Source organism: Paramormyrops kingsleyae, chromosome 21 (genome assembly GCF_048594095.1).
Source record: "Paramormyrops kingsleyae isolate MSU_618 chromosome 21, PKINGS_0.4, whole genome shotgun sequence".
In the NCBI taxonomy this organism is placed as follows: Eukaryota; Metazoa; Chordata; class Actinopteri; order Osteoglossiformes; family Mormyridae; genus Paramormyrops; species Paramormyrops kingsleyae.
The window spans coordinates 3,093,580-3,106,408 of record NC_132817.1 but is presented as its reverse complement, the minus strand read 5'-3'; the positions used below and the strand labels follow the sequence as shown (position 1 = coordinate 3,106,408).

Here is a 12,829-nt window from a genome sequence, read left to right as displayed (position 1 = left end):
CTCCTGTCAGCCTCCCCGCACGGCAGCTCGTCACGCAGGTCCACGATTACAGAGTGCCTGGAAAAGATAGATCGCTATTTGACTTGGAAGCCTGTCAGTGAGGGTATTTAAAGGGCTGGATGTGATGGGGTGTTTCTAAACCTCAAGCGGCAGGCTGTTTATAGGGCTGTTGTAGAGAACTCTAAGAGGTGCCCTCTGCTCCCTTTTTAGAGCTTTGTTCATTTTCTTGCTTGGGCTCGGCTGTAAGATCGATGCAGGGTCACAGCAGCCCGACTTGCTCGTCTTGTTTGGTTTTTAGCCGTGCATCCGCTGACTGCATTCTGCATCTTTCTATAGAACATCCCCACGCTGGGCACCGTCGCCATCACCATGGCCCTGCATAATTGCGACGAGGTGGCGGTGGCAGGTTTCGGGTATGACATGAACGACCCGCACTCCGCCCTGCATTACTACGAGACCGTGAAGATGGCCGCCATAAAAGAGGTAATGTAGCATCGCGCGATCGCATGACGCCTTCCCCTCCGTGTCCCCCGATCCGGCTGTCGCCGCAGGATCGCCCCCAGGCCCCAGAAGGGATAAAAATAATATGGCGACGGTGCCATCCAGATCGCGCGAGTCCATGGCGCTGAACCCCAATGTCAGAGGGCGGGAGGATGCCGGAATGCATTTCAGGTTTCGGGTTTCCGCCGGGGTATAAAGCTGGCAGAATTCTGTCGTCTTTGTCCTGCCGGTAACTGAATCTTCCCCGACAGAAAGGGCACATGGGCATTGCGGAGTCCTGCGGGTGGGACGACACACTCACATGCCCCTCCCTCCCCGCAACTCGTGTTCCCAGTGTCTCAGTGACAATAGCGGACATGGGAAAGGCGGCGTGTCTGAGAGCAGGCGGCCCCTTCCAGACTTGCCGTGAGGACGGTGCCCAAAACGGCGTATCGGGTCACGCCAAGATCAGAAGCCCAATCCGCCCTCAGAACGGCGTGCCTCATTCAGCTCGCCATAAACATGAACCCCCCCCCGTCTGCCGGGCTGCTCCGCAGTGTCTGGATTACCGCGTATCTGCCTTGTTCACGTCACTTGATCCGTCCGCCCCTGTGTGAGGTGAGAGGCCTCAGAGTCGCCCGTGTTGGGCCATGCTATGGTGTTGAGGCGGGAAGCCTGGCGTTCAGCTGCTCCCGAGCTAAATGAACGTGGTTCTGGGTGTGGGGTGACCCCTGTGCAGAGGTACTCAGTTCCTCCCGCCTGGTTAGGTGACCCAGTCCCCCCCCCCCACCCTTGCGGGGCCCACAGACCGTGGCTCTCGTGTTTCAGCCTGCTGCCACGCAACGGGACCGCCTCTGTGAATTATTGAACACCTCATGCCTGGACTCTGTGACTATTCCACCTGCCTGTGGGGGTTTGGTGGTGGGGGGTTGCCGGTGGGGGTTGGCGGTGCAGGGGTTGCATATTGCTGGCCAGACAGATGATCTGCTTAGCCTGTTTACTGTTATGTTAGAGAGTGGGGCGCCATGTTTCCGTCTCTGTCCACTGGGTCGCTGGTTCTCTCAGCATATGTTCTTGGGTCTGATGTGATTATTGTGTGATTCTCCTCCTCAAAGTCACACACACAGATTGATTTGAGGAGCACTGAAGTATTTCATTAGAGAGCTTTTCTCCATCGGATAATAACATCCCAGGCCTCTTGTTATGTAGGATACTGGAGATGTTGGATGTAAATTGATGCTGCCCAGGTCGTGATGCATGAAGCTGTTTGCTGGCACTGACCCAGACCCACTGATTCAGTTGTCCTGTCAAGTCGTTTGCTTCAGTCAGTCAGTCAGGCATCTATTACAGCATGTTGAACTGGCCATACGTTATGAAAACCCTTCCTCTACTGACCCATGTCTCCCCAAAGCCCTCCCTGAAGCCCCTCCTCCTACTGGCCTGTGACTCCCTGAAGCCCCTCCCCCTGCTATCTCGTGCCTCCCTGAAGCCCCTCCTCCTACTGGCCTGTGTCTCCCTGAAGCCCCTCCCTCTGCTGTCTTGTGCCTCCCCCTGATGTCTCGTGCCTCCTGGAAGCCCCTCCTCCTGATGTCTTGTGCCTCCCGGAAGCCCCTCCCCCTGATGTCTCGTGCCTCCCTGAAGCCCCTCCCCCTATTGGCCTGTTGTCTCCCTGAAGCCCCTCCCCCTGCTCTTGAGTGCCTCCCTGAAGCCCCTCCCCCTGCTTTCGCGTGCCTCCCTGAAGCTCCTCCCCCTGCTCCCTTGTGCCTTCCTGAAGCCCCTCCCCCTGCTGACTCATGCCTCCCTGAAGCCCCTCCCCCTGTAGACTTGTGCCTCCCTGAAGCCCCTCCCTTTGGATATTCATGCTTCCTGCCCCGTGTTGGCAGGTATGTGCTTTTCCCAGGCTACATATGAGCTCACATTAGCCTGAATAAGCCTTCCAAACCCAGACCTAGTTTAATTAGTGCATTGACCATGTTCACCTCATTGTGTGAGGCAGATTTCCCATGTTTAGAGCAATTTCAGTAAATCCTTTTCAGATAAAGGCCTATGCCTCAAGCGCAGGTGGGTCCCCCTGCCATTCTGCCGGTGCCTACAGCCCTGCTGTGACGCTCTGTGTTTGCCTGCTGAGGCGCGATGCATTTAAAAATGTGAGAAATGGGAGAGCAGTGCAGGTTACCATAGGCGACGAGTGGTGAAAGCGTGCTGCATAATCAGGGCAGACTGCGGCACACGGGGAGGCGGCAAGACTGAACAGATGTAGCCGCAGCCCTGACGCGCAGCCCTGACGCGCAGCCCTGCAGCCCAGCATTCCTTTGGCGCGCAGTGCTGGCATCGCAGGCGTGGAGCGGCGCTAGCAGAGCACGCTGATCCTGACCTTCCGGCGTGCCGGAGTGCGGCTGCCCGTTGGACCTGGCTGTGATGCTGAGGGAGCCCCCCAGGTAGAGACCCTCCTGGGCAGGATCTGTCTGAACATCCTGAAAGTGGCCTTCCTGGAGAAGCCGGAATGCAACGCTGTCCTGCGTCCGGGGGGAATCCGGCCGGGTTGCAGCCTCCTTCATGCGCAGGCAGATCAGCCGCCTGTAATTCTGCTAATTCTGCCAGCGACTCCCCCTCGTAATCTGCTTGTTGCTGTCCGGGGCGCACTGTCGTTTGTCTGTGAATCAAAGCAGCATCTCGGGAACAAAGCGCTCAGCATCGTGTCGAGATCCTGCTCTCTGCCATCTCCGAGCTGAATGCCTGCCCCAGTGCGGACGGCTCGCCATTCTGCCGCTCACAATGGCCTGTTGACTTTGTGTGATCCCTCTCGACGTTACCGTCCCTGGGGCCGCCTTTGATCTGAAGGCCCGTCCCGCAAAAGCCCATTGTTCCTGTCTATAGGTACTCGTCGCTCTCGTCCTGGAATTTATGCCTGGAAGGTCCACTTTTATGTGGTGTATAAATAGCAAAGATATTACTCTGCTTTTATTTCATGGTATCTCCCAGTAACCTGGCTGAGCTCAGATCTGTGTGCTTTAATGGTTTCTAGGAGAAATCACCAAAGATGGCAGAACATTGTGTTTTAAGGAGGTGGGACCCTGAAGCATCTCTGAAACGATGCTTTTCTGACCCACGTCAGAGCCAGTGTAGTGAGGCCGACCCCACATGTGCAGCAAGCGGGGTCTGGCTGTGCTGGAAATACAACAGGCTCTGGGATCTAGGATGAAAATGCATTTCCCTCTCTGTTCCTTCCAGTCGTGGACTCACAACATCTCAAAGGAGAAGGAGTTCCTCCGGAAACTGGTGAAGGCCAAGGTGATCACAGACCTGACCTACGGCATTTGAGCCTGAGACGGCACCAGCTTCCCCGAGGACCTTCAGGAAACGAGGCTGGTTGAGGCTCGCCAGTGATTACGGGAGACATCGCCAAGCCTATGCCCTTCAACCCCCGCTTTGTTCTTGACTGAAACTTTGACTTGGTGGGATGCCCCCCCCAACACACAGGTACACACAGACATGTGCCTTCCCAGACTCTAGGGAGATCAAGATTGTGGCTTGTTTCCTGATGTGCTCCAGCAGTGCAGGTACAGCCCTCACATCAATGGTACTGGGGGGGGGGGGCACAGGCGGGGAGAAGGAACATGAGAAACAACTAAAGACAATTTGTATGTGCCAAATGTAGCTGGGGAGACCCCCCCCCCCCCCCACGAAACGCTTGAATGTATTCACTGTGTAAACATACACGCCCCCCCCCCGGCTGTCCGGGAGCAAGGCTGCCGTGTACTTCATCTACTCTCTTTCCTTTGTGTGTCTGTGTGTGTGTGTGTGTGTGTGTGTGTGTGTGTGTGTGTGTGCGCGCGTGTGCGTGCTTTTTTTTTTTTTTTTTTTTTTTTTTTTTAATTCATTCTTTCCTAACTTTTTAGATTTTTTCCGAGTCCGACGTTGTTTCGTGTTGTTTTTCGGTCTCTACCAGGCATGGAGAATGCCCCATTTAAAAAAAAAAACAAAAAAACAAAAAGATTAATTTATTTTCGTACGATGTCTGGTTGCCTTGTCCGGGGGCTGCTGCTTGCTGGCGCTCTCTTTCCCCCTCTCCCTCTCTCCCCCCCCACCCCACAGCTGACAGTGCAGTCCTCGTGTCCCTCCGGAATTTCTCAGTATTATTTGGACACTTGGATTCTCACGTCCCTGTCACTGTTGCGAGAGTGATGCATAGCGAGAATTTATCATTATTATATTAATATTATTATGATTATAGCTGTAGGCTTTAACTTTGATGGACACACATTTGGCATCCCCAGGTGTGCTGCGTTTTCACTTCCTGTGCAGCACATGCCAAGGGCCGGAACTGACGACATGGAGATCCCCAACTGTCCTGACCCCGCCCCTGCCCCCATTGCCCCGCCCCCATGGCCCCACCCCCATGGCCCCACCCCAGTGCCTGAAGTTGCCAAATTGCTGTTCAGCTGAAGGATGTTTTTTTGTTTTGTTTTTAATTATTATTTTTATTTGTTTCTGATTTAAATTATGTTCCATGTAGGATAGAATTGAAGGAGTCTCGCATTTTTCAAGTGTCTCAAGGCTTTTTTGTTCGAATGGCCACACCATGCAGTATATAAAACCCCCTAAGACACTAAGAATTTATGAAATTTATTTAAATAGTTTAGTTTCCAGGCTGCTGTCAAACATAATGTAAAGCAGTGCTGTATTTTCATTCACACTATGTATGAAAGTCTACACAACTCGTAATAAACACACGAGCTGTCTTTTATCATTCTTGTCAAGCGTGGTGGGATTCCTCCGTGATGGTGGCAGGGGACGAGGCCCGTCTGGTCTCGTAATTCGTGCTGGTCTGACTCCAGTAGAGCCTGTGTGCTGCTTCCTGCTCGGGGCCTTTTTCTGTGCAGTGTTCATGTTGCCCCCTAATAAAGATTTCAGATAAATATACTCCTAATATAAGTGTAAATAAATCAAAGGAGACATTACATCTTGCTTTTAGTTTGTGTACTTGTGCGGACTCGGGCAGATTCGACAGCACTCGTTTCGATATGAATGGATGTGGTTATTGTTTCTGAAGCATGAGTAAGAGGCTCTGTGTGCCTGGTGACCTTAGGTGCCCTTTATGCTGCGTGTATCGCAGGTTGTAGGTGCTGCATCTTAAAAAATGTGGGCATGCCCCACGGGACGTCTCCTCCGGGCTCCCGAGGACCCACATGGGCATGCCCCACGGAACGTCTCCTCCGGACTCCCGAGGACCCACATGGGCATGCCCCACGGGACGTCTCCTCCGGGCTCCCGAGGACCCACATGGGCATGCCCCACGGAACGTCTCCTCCGGACTCCGGCATGCCTCGTAGGACATTTCTCCCAGGCTCCCAAGGACGACATGGGCATGTCCCGCAGCGAGGATGACGTGGGCATGTCCCGCAGCGAGGATGACGTGGGCATGCCCCATGGGACGTCTCCTCCGGGCTCCAGGGTGACAACTTGGGCCCTGTCCCTTTATGCATTTTGGGGGGGTATGTCTGTGTTTCTACAGCATACACAGAGTAAATAACATTCTAAATGACAGATAAACTCTAAATCATGCATTTGATCCAGTAGGTCCTCTTTTTGGGTGGCTGGTTTATTGAATGAATCAGATCATTCTGGCTTTACTGTTTCCTACCAAAGTGTCAGTGTCTTTATCTGTGTTACTTATATTTAAACTGAGTTTCACTGAGACTGCCCCCCCCCTCCCGGTGCATTTAAGCCCTGGAACTGTGTGGGGGTTTTCTGCATTTAGTGAGGTAGTGGGATAGGACTTGGGAGCAGATGAGTATCATGGTATTTGAGGGACTCGAGGAGACGCTGAGCCAGACACTCGCTGGAGTGTTTCATTCCGAGCGTACAGGGGACCGGGGGGATGGGGGAAACAGCTGAGTTTGGGCCGCCTGCAGTTCCCGTTCATAAACAGCAGGAAATGGAAATTGAAAGAAAGCCAGCCCCTCCCTCACACACGAGGTTCACTGTCTGTCTGTATGTGTGTCTGCGCACATGTCTACATATGTCTGTCTGTCTAAGTGTGTGTTTGTGTTTGCATAGATCACATTTGGGGACCAAAATGTCCCCAAAGTGCGGTAAAACCTGAAACATCCTTACTTTTGGGGACACTTCTTCAGGTCCCCATTTGTATAACCTCAATTTTATAAAAATCTGTGAATGCAATCAAAAAAGTAAAAGTGCCAAAAGTTTTGTATTTCAATTGGTTACTTATGGTTAAGGTTAGGACTGGGTAGGGGTTAAGGGTGTCGTGATTGGGATTTGGGTTTTTCCCATAGAAATAAATGGAAGGTCCCCATTTAGATAGGTACACCAACATATGTGTGTATGTGTGTGTCTGTCCGTTCATCAGTCTGTATGTGTGAGTGTGTCTGTGTGTATGTGTGTGTCTGTCCTTTCATCAGTCAGTCAGTCTGTATGTGTGAGTGTGCGTGTCTGAGTCTGTGTGTGTGTGTGTCTGTCTTCCTGAGTGTGTGTGCGTGTCTGTCCGTTCATCAGTCTGTATGTGTGAGTGTGCGTGTATGTGTGTGTCTGTCCGTTCATCAGTCTGTCTGTCTGTGTGTGTGTGTGTGTGTGTGTGTGTGTGTGTGTGTGTGTGTACGCACACGTGGTTCCCCATTCTGCTCACAGGTGTGCAGAATCGGTCTCCCTGCAGATCTGCTGGGCTGGCCGGAGTGTGTTTCTTATATGTGCAGTGCTGCCTCTCAGCCTTCACTCCTCTTAATAGATGCTGTTAAATGAAGGATGATCTGTTAGTAGGCTGTAAAAAGTCCCTCTGCCTCACCACCTGCCAGATTTACACCAAGGGGCTGTGCTGCCCGCAGGCACTACACCGTCACGCACCGTTTTAAGGTCCAGAGGTTTCTGGTTCTTCTGCCGCTAATAGCCGTGCTCTTTTACCTTTGATTAGAGTGCGGGTTTGTGGGTAAAAGTCTTTTGTACGTCAGCTGAGCATCTGAACATAAACAGCATGAAGGTTTTTACAGAGATGAGCTGCTAGTTTGAAGATTGTAGCGTATGTATCGTGTGATTTTTAGATGCGGGTCAGGCGAAGTCGTTTTGGCTGTGAAGGCACTGCTGAATAGTCAGGTGCTGCATTTTGTTTTCATTAATATTTAGGTCCCACATGTGCAGCAGATTGCTTGCCCTGAAGGATGGAGGAGAGGGAGGGGGCACATGAAGCTTCTGCTGGCCTTCCCTGGATGTGCAGCATGTGAGAGAGAGCTGAGTGAGACTCGGGCACCGAAAGGGCGCTTTATGGCCGCTAATGGCCGAGTGGGTTTGCCACAGGAAAGGCTGCATGACTGCTGCTGCTGGTTAGTGTCGGTACGGTGAGGCCAGCCAATCAGGTTACGGAGGATGCCAGGTCCCTGCAGCCCTGCGGCGGTGCCAAGCCCCAAGGTGGGAGTCCAGGTAACAGGCAGCCGCTGTGATTGTGGGACATTGGCCCGAGGGTTCCCGCTCCTGGCCCCGGTTCTGTGTCCTCCTCAGTCCCTTGTGTTTTACCTGAGTCTCTGCGAGCTGCGATAAGTGTCAGACATGGGCCACGTGCAGATCAGATCCTTCACCTGCGGTAAGATGACCCCACCCGTGCCGTGTATCCGATACGGAGGGGGAGGGGGGGACTTTAGCTCACAGTTTCACCTGGTTTATTTAACATGTGCGCCAAGGCTGACCGGAGAGGAGCTTGAATGAAATATAGTGAGGCTTTCCCCCCCCCTCCCCCAGACGGCTGTGTGTGCCGGCACCTCTCCCCAGGCAAGGGCAGGGGCGGGTTGGGGGGTGTTCAGGGTGTTTTTTTTCCCTTTCCACCATGCATGCATCACTAACTGCAGAAGTGGCCCCCAGGCAGGCGGGCGGCTCCATACGTCCCGCTCTCTCCAGGCCTTCGCCGGCTTTTATTTCAGTAAAATAAGCATCTGTATGGAAGAGCTGCAGGTGGATGCGGCGGTGGGCGTGTGGAGTCCAGCGGAGCGTGTCGGCTGAGGGCACCACGCGCTGCCCCTCGCGGCCCGGCCCGCATGGGCCCCGTTCGGCAGCCGGATCCGGTTTCCTGTGCCATTTGGATTTGGCCGAAGGGCAGGCGAAAGCGGGAAGCCGGTATGCGGTTTAAGGTGCACGCGGGCTTTTCGCAATGCCTGCCGCACTTCAAACGCTCAGGGTGGGAGCACAGGGTGCTCATATTCCACTGTTTTTATTATAGGGCTTTTCTGTAATCTCAGTGTTAAAGAGAAACTCCAAAGGCAGTGTGATCATTCACTTATTTTATTATGCCGAATGTGATTTTGTGTTTTCCAAAGATAATTGACTGTGAATTTGGGGGAATGTTAACATTTTAATACGATGTCCGTCGGTGGCATTTCTGAGACTGACGTTGCTGTGCAGCTGGAGTTGATGTGCTAGTGAGTGTGCAGTTTTAAAGGGACATTGAAGCAGAAAGGCTGGGGTCTGCTTCAAACCCTAATCCCCCCCGAAGGACCCGCGGCTGCTCTGCGTAGGGGTGGGGGTTCAGGAGTGCCCCCTGTTACGCTCCTCATTTTCTTGGTACTGATTAGGTTTCATAGCGGCCTAGTCGGGGCTCAGTTGTCAGCCTGTTTTCCACGCCTGCCGGAATGATACCCCCGCCACTGTGCCCCCCCCCCCGGCCGGCACAGTAAATAACTGACCATTTTAGAAAGTGTGTGAAGCCCCAGGCAGTCGGATATGGGTGGTCCCTGTACGAAGCGGACCCTCAGGTTTGACTGCTGGAGGAAAAGCCATGTGGCAGAGGGATGCCGAGGAAGGGCGCCCCCTGTGGGAGGGTTGGGCAGTGGCTTTGGGCTTGGCGCCATGGTAACACAGTACTATACAGGACCACAGCTCTTAAAGGTACTCGGAAAGCAGAGTTGCCGTCACCGTGGCTCCGGCAAATGCGCTGGCTGGAAACAGGCTCCTGGACCATTTACCGAACCGTGAGCTGGACAGCGCCGTCGCCGTGGTTACCTGCATCACCCCCGAGCCTGCACAGCCTCAGCCGGAGAGCGTTTCGATTCTTCCTGACAGCTGTGGGGTTATATAATACATTATAATAATATAATATATAATTATATATATAAATTCTTCATAAAAACAGGGAGGATGGAGGCCCGCGTCAAACGACCGCACTCTGGGATGCCAGGTCAAAGGAGGTGATGTCACCACGACAGGCACACGCAGAAGGCCGGACATGGGCTGGACTTCAAGCTCTGCTGTCCAGGTTCAAAGGCCGTGTGGCCGTCTTAGAAAGGTGCCCACCCCCCCGTTAGCTAAACCTTATGTGCGAGTGAGCGCTTTTGGTGCTGGGAGGGGGCTGCTTTGCTGTTGGCAGTCCCTCAGGCTGGCAGATCGCTCGCTAAGCGGATGACCCGCCTCTGAGCGGAGCACATGTTAAACCGCTATGCTCATCAAAACAAGTCGTGGTTTGAAATGCTCGGCGAATGCAGTAAATTCCTGATGTCGGCCTCAGAAAAGCACATTTTATGCACCGCGAGGATGTTGATTCAGAATGGGGGAGGTGTTGGCAGTAAATTTACAGCCAGTCGCAGAGCTGCCATTAAGTGGGGGGGCTCCAATTCATTAGGTGGAATAAAAACAAGATTTCTGAGCGGGGAGAGAACTCCAGAGGCCAAAGAGAAACAGACGCAAGGTCGGGCCGGGCCGGGCGGGGCGCTGCGCTGCGCAGAACCGGAGAGCCTCCCGGGGGTTCGGCTGGCTCATAGAACTCCCCAGCTTCATTCCCCCTTCTTCCTATGGTTCTCCACGATCTAGTGCCACTCCTTCGTGTCCCTTCTGCACTCTGTCCCCGAACCGGTTCCAGCACAGCCCAAAAGCCCCTCATGCCCAGTGTCCCTTAGTGTGACCAGCACTCAGTTCTGTGAGCAAATCAGCAATTTTCCCAGCAGGACTTGCTGGTCAGGTGGCGGAATTCTAGGCCTGGAGAAATCCCCCTCACCGGGGGGGCCAGGCCCCTGTGTCCCGCAGGGAGCCTCGACCACCCAGACACCGCTCTCTGGACCCCCAGGGACCACATGGGACCCCCGGGACCACACCGCACACCGGAGTGTATTCTGAGTGGGGGTCGCATAGGGTCACCGTTAATGTGTGTCTGGGGGTAACTGTCAGACATGGCTTAAATTCTTCCAGTGCCAAGTCCCACCACAGGGTTGGAGGTTAAGGCATGACAGCAGAGACTGTGTCATCACAGAAGGTCCTCTAGACTGTTATACTGGCCCCCGCTCCGCTGAGACACACTTGACCTGTGGATTACAGATAACGTGACAGCAGAAGCTTCCACAAGGAGGCATTTCAGCCTTTACAGTAGAGTGAACATATGTCCTCTTTTTCGAGGACTTGTCCTCTTATTTGGGAGTTAAAAATGTCCAGGATTGGGCTTTGTTTCATGCTGACATTTTGGTTTCTACAGTCAGAATACTTCCTATGTGCATATTTGCGTTGCTGTGATGCCTCTCTTTGTGTCCTGCCCCCAGCGTCCTCTTATTTGCAAAGCAAACGATGCCCCCCTCCCTTAAAGGCCTGTGTTGGTGATAGCAGCGCAGCACTCCCCGCACTCTCTTCCCATGTGATGTGAGCCTATCCTAGATGTAAAGCCTACAGTCCTGTCTGAGAGCAGCTTCACAGACTTTCTGCAATCCTCATACGCCACATGCGGTCTGTCGGCTCTGAGATGGGCTCGTTTTCTCATTGACCCACTGACGGGGCGGCGAGCGACTGTGGGAGCATCTGAGCAGCCCGATCTCCAAGCCCTGATCATCCCGCGCAGCCCGTAGAAATGTAGTGCCTTGTTTTTCCAGCTGAGCCGTCTGACAGAGCTGCCAGACCTCTGAGTGTTTTCTAATGAAATCTCTTCGCTCGTTGATTACATCCATGCGTGTCGCCCCCCCCAAAGGATAGAACTGATTTCTCTAGGGACAAAACTTCTCTTCCTCCCAGAAACTGTATATTCCCAGTAAATGTATTCCCAGTTACTGGCTGGAATTAACATTGCAATGAGTAAAGATGGATTGTAAAGAGAAAATGGTTTGTGGTCAATAAGGACACAGGCTGGATTTCCACCATTTACGTTGCTAATCTGTTCCTGAAAAACCATCACGCTTCAAAAACCTACTTCAATTATTGGCAATTGGAAACATTATAATGTGTTTCCAGTCCAATATTACGAGAATAATAGTAACAAAGAATAATAGTAACAATAATAGAAAATGACAAATAAAATAAAGATCAATGAAATGAGCGAAGACAGAACATGCTGTGACAATGAATCAGACAGTCACATAAGCAGTGGGCTCATCTCACGCTTGTCTCATACGGACACGCAGCACGGCATCAACCAACACATGGTTTGCTTTTCAGATTTGCCATGTCATACTTTGGGTTTTTAGTATAGTTTTTGATTAGAAAATGTTTTGTTAAGGAAATCCATTAATAAATATCCGGTATCAAGCGCAATGCGAATCTGCATAAGCCGAGAGGTTTCTATGCTTCTGTGAACATCAGCGCATGGCACATCTGGCTGGCTGGATCTCATAAAAATGCTTTAGTGCTGCTTGTCAGTGGGGGGGGGGTTGCCATGCAGAACTCCAGTGTCCCCTGGACAGCAGCATCTCTGAGAATATTGGGGGAAGTTTTCATGATTCCCTCCAACTTCTATAGAAGGCAACTGTATGGTAACTGGAAGGTTCTTTATAGATCAGATGGGCCAGTAAGAAAGAGGAGGTTCCCTTAAGATGGGCCAACTGGACCTGCGACCACTGCTGCGGTCTGCCGGAGAGAGTCACCACAGCACAGGGGACACACCTACACGGCAGCAGGGAGTCTGAACTAGCAGCGAGTCGGCACAGCCCCGGACTCGGCGGCGAGTCGGCACAGCACCGGTGACAGTCCCTTGAGTATCGTGGGGGTTGAAGTTCGGAAGCGATGTTGCGGATCCTGGAGTGGGGGCTGGACTCCCATCTCATCCCACACCAACAGCTCACTCGTAGGATATGTTGGATTGTTCTCTACGCTCTGTAATGAAGATGAACAGGCCTACGACTGACAGTTAGATATAGGACTTTGATGCGTGGCCATGAGGATGTTATCGTCACACATCTTGGGCTAACGAGAGCCCAGCATTGCTGGGTTGGAAGTGGAAGGTGAATTCTGAAATCAGCCACGGCTCTCGTTCGTTGGTGAAGGCAGGCCCAGGCAGCCAACAGAAAAATTAAACAAGCTGCCATTAAATTGCCGTGTGGTTTGTGCTTAAGTGCTGGATCATGTCAGAAATATGGAATCTGCCGTTTCCTCTGTTTGTTAG

The 12,829-nt window shown here is 52.6% G+C and overlaps 1 protein-coding gene across 10 annotated transcripts in view; it reads left to right on the top strand.

Moving 5' to 3' along the window:
* Positions 1-5,227, top strand: part of st3gal3b (ST3 beta-galactoside alpha-2,3-sialyltransferase 3b) — a 46,016-nt gene extending 40,789 nt beyond the window's left edge. For all 10 annotated transcript variants that reach the window (XM_023815863.2, XM_023815859.2, XM_023815861.2 and 7 more), the window contains 2 exons: positions 337-483; positions 3,712-5,227. In XM_023815863.2, coding sequence (XP_023671631.1) covers positions 337-483; positions 3,712-3,801 — 237 coding nt within the window. In that variant the 3' untranslated portion in view covers positions 3,802-5,227. The remainder of the gene's footprint in view (positions 1-336; positions 484-3,711) is intronic.
* The last annotated feature ends 7,602 nt before the right edge of the window (positions 5,228-12,829 follow it).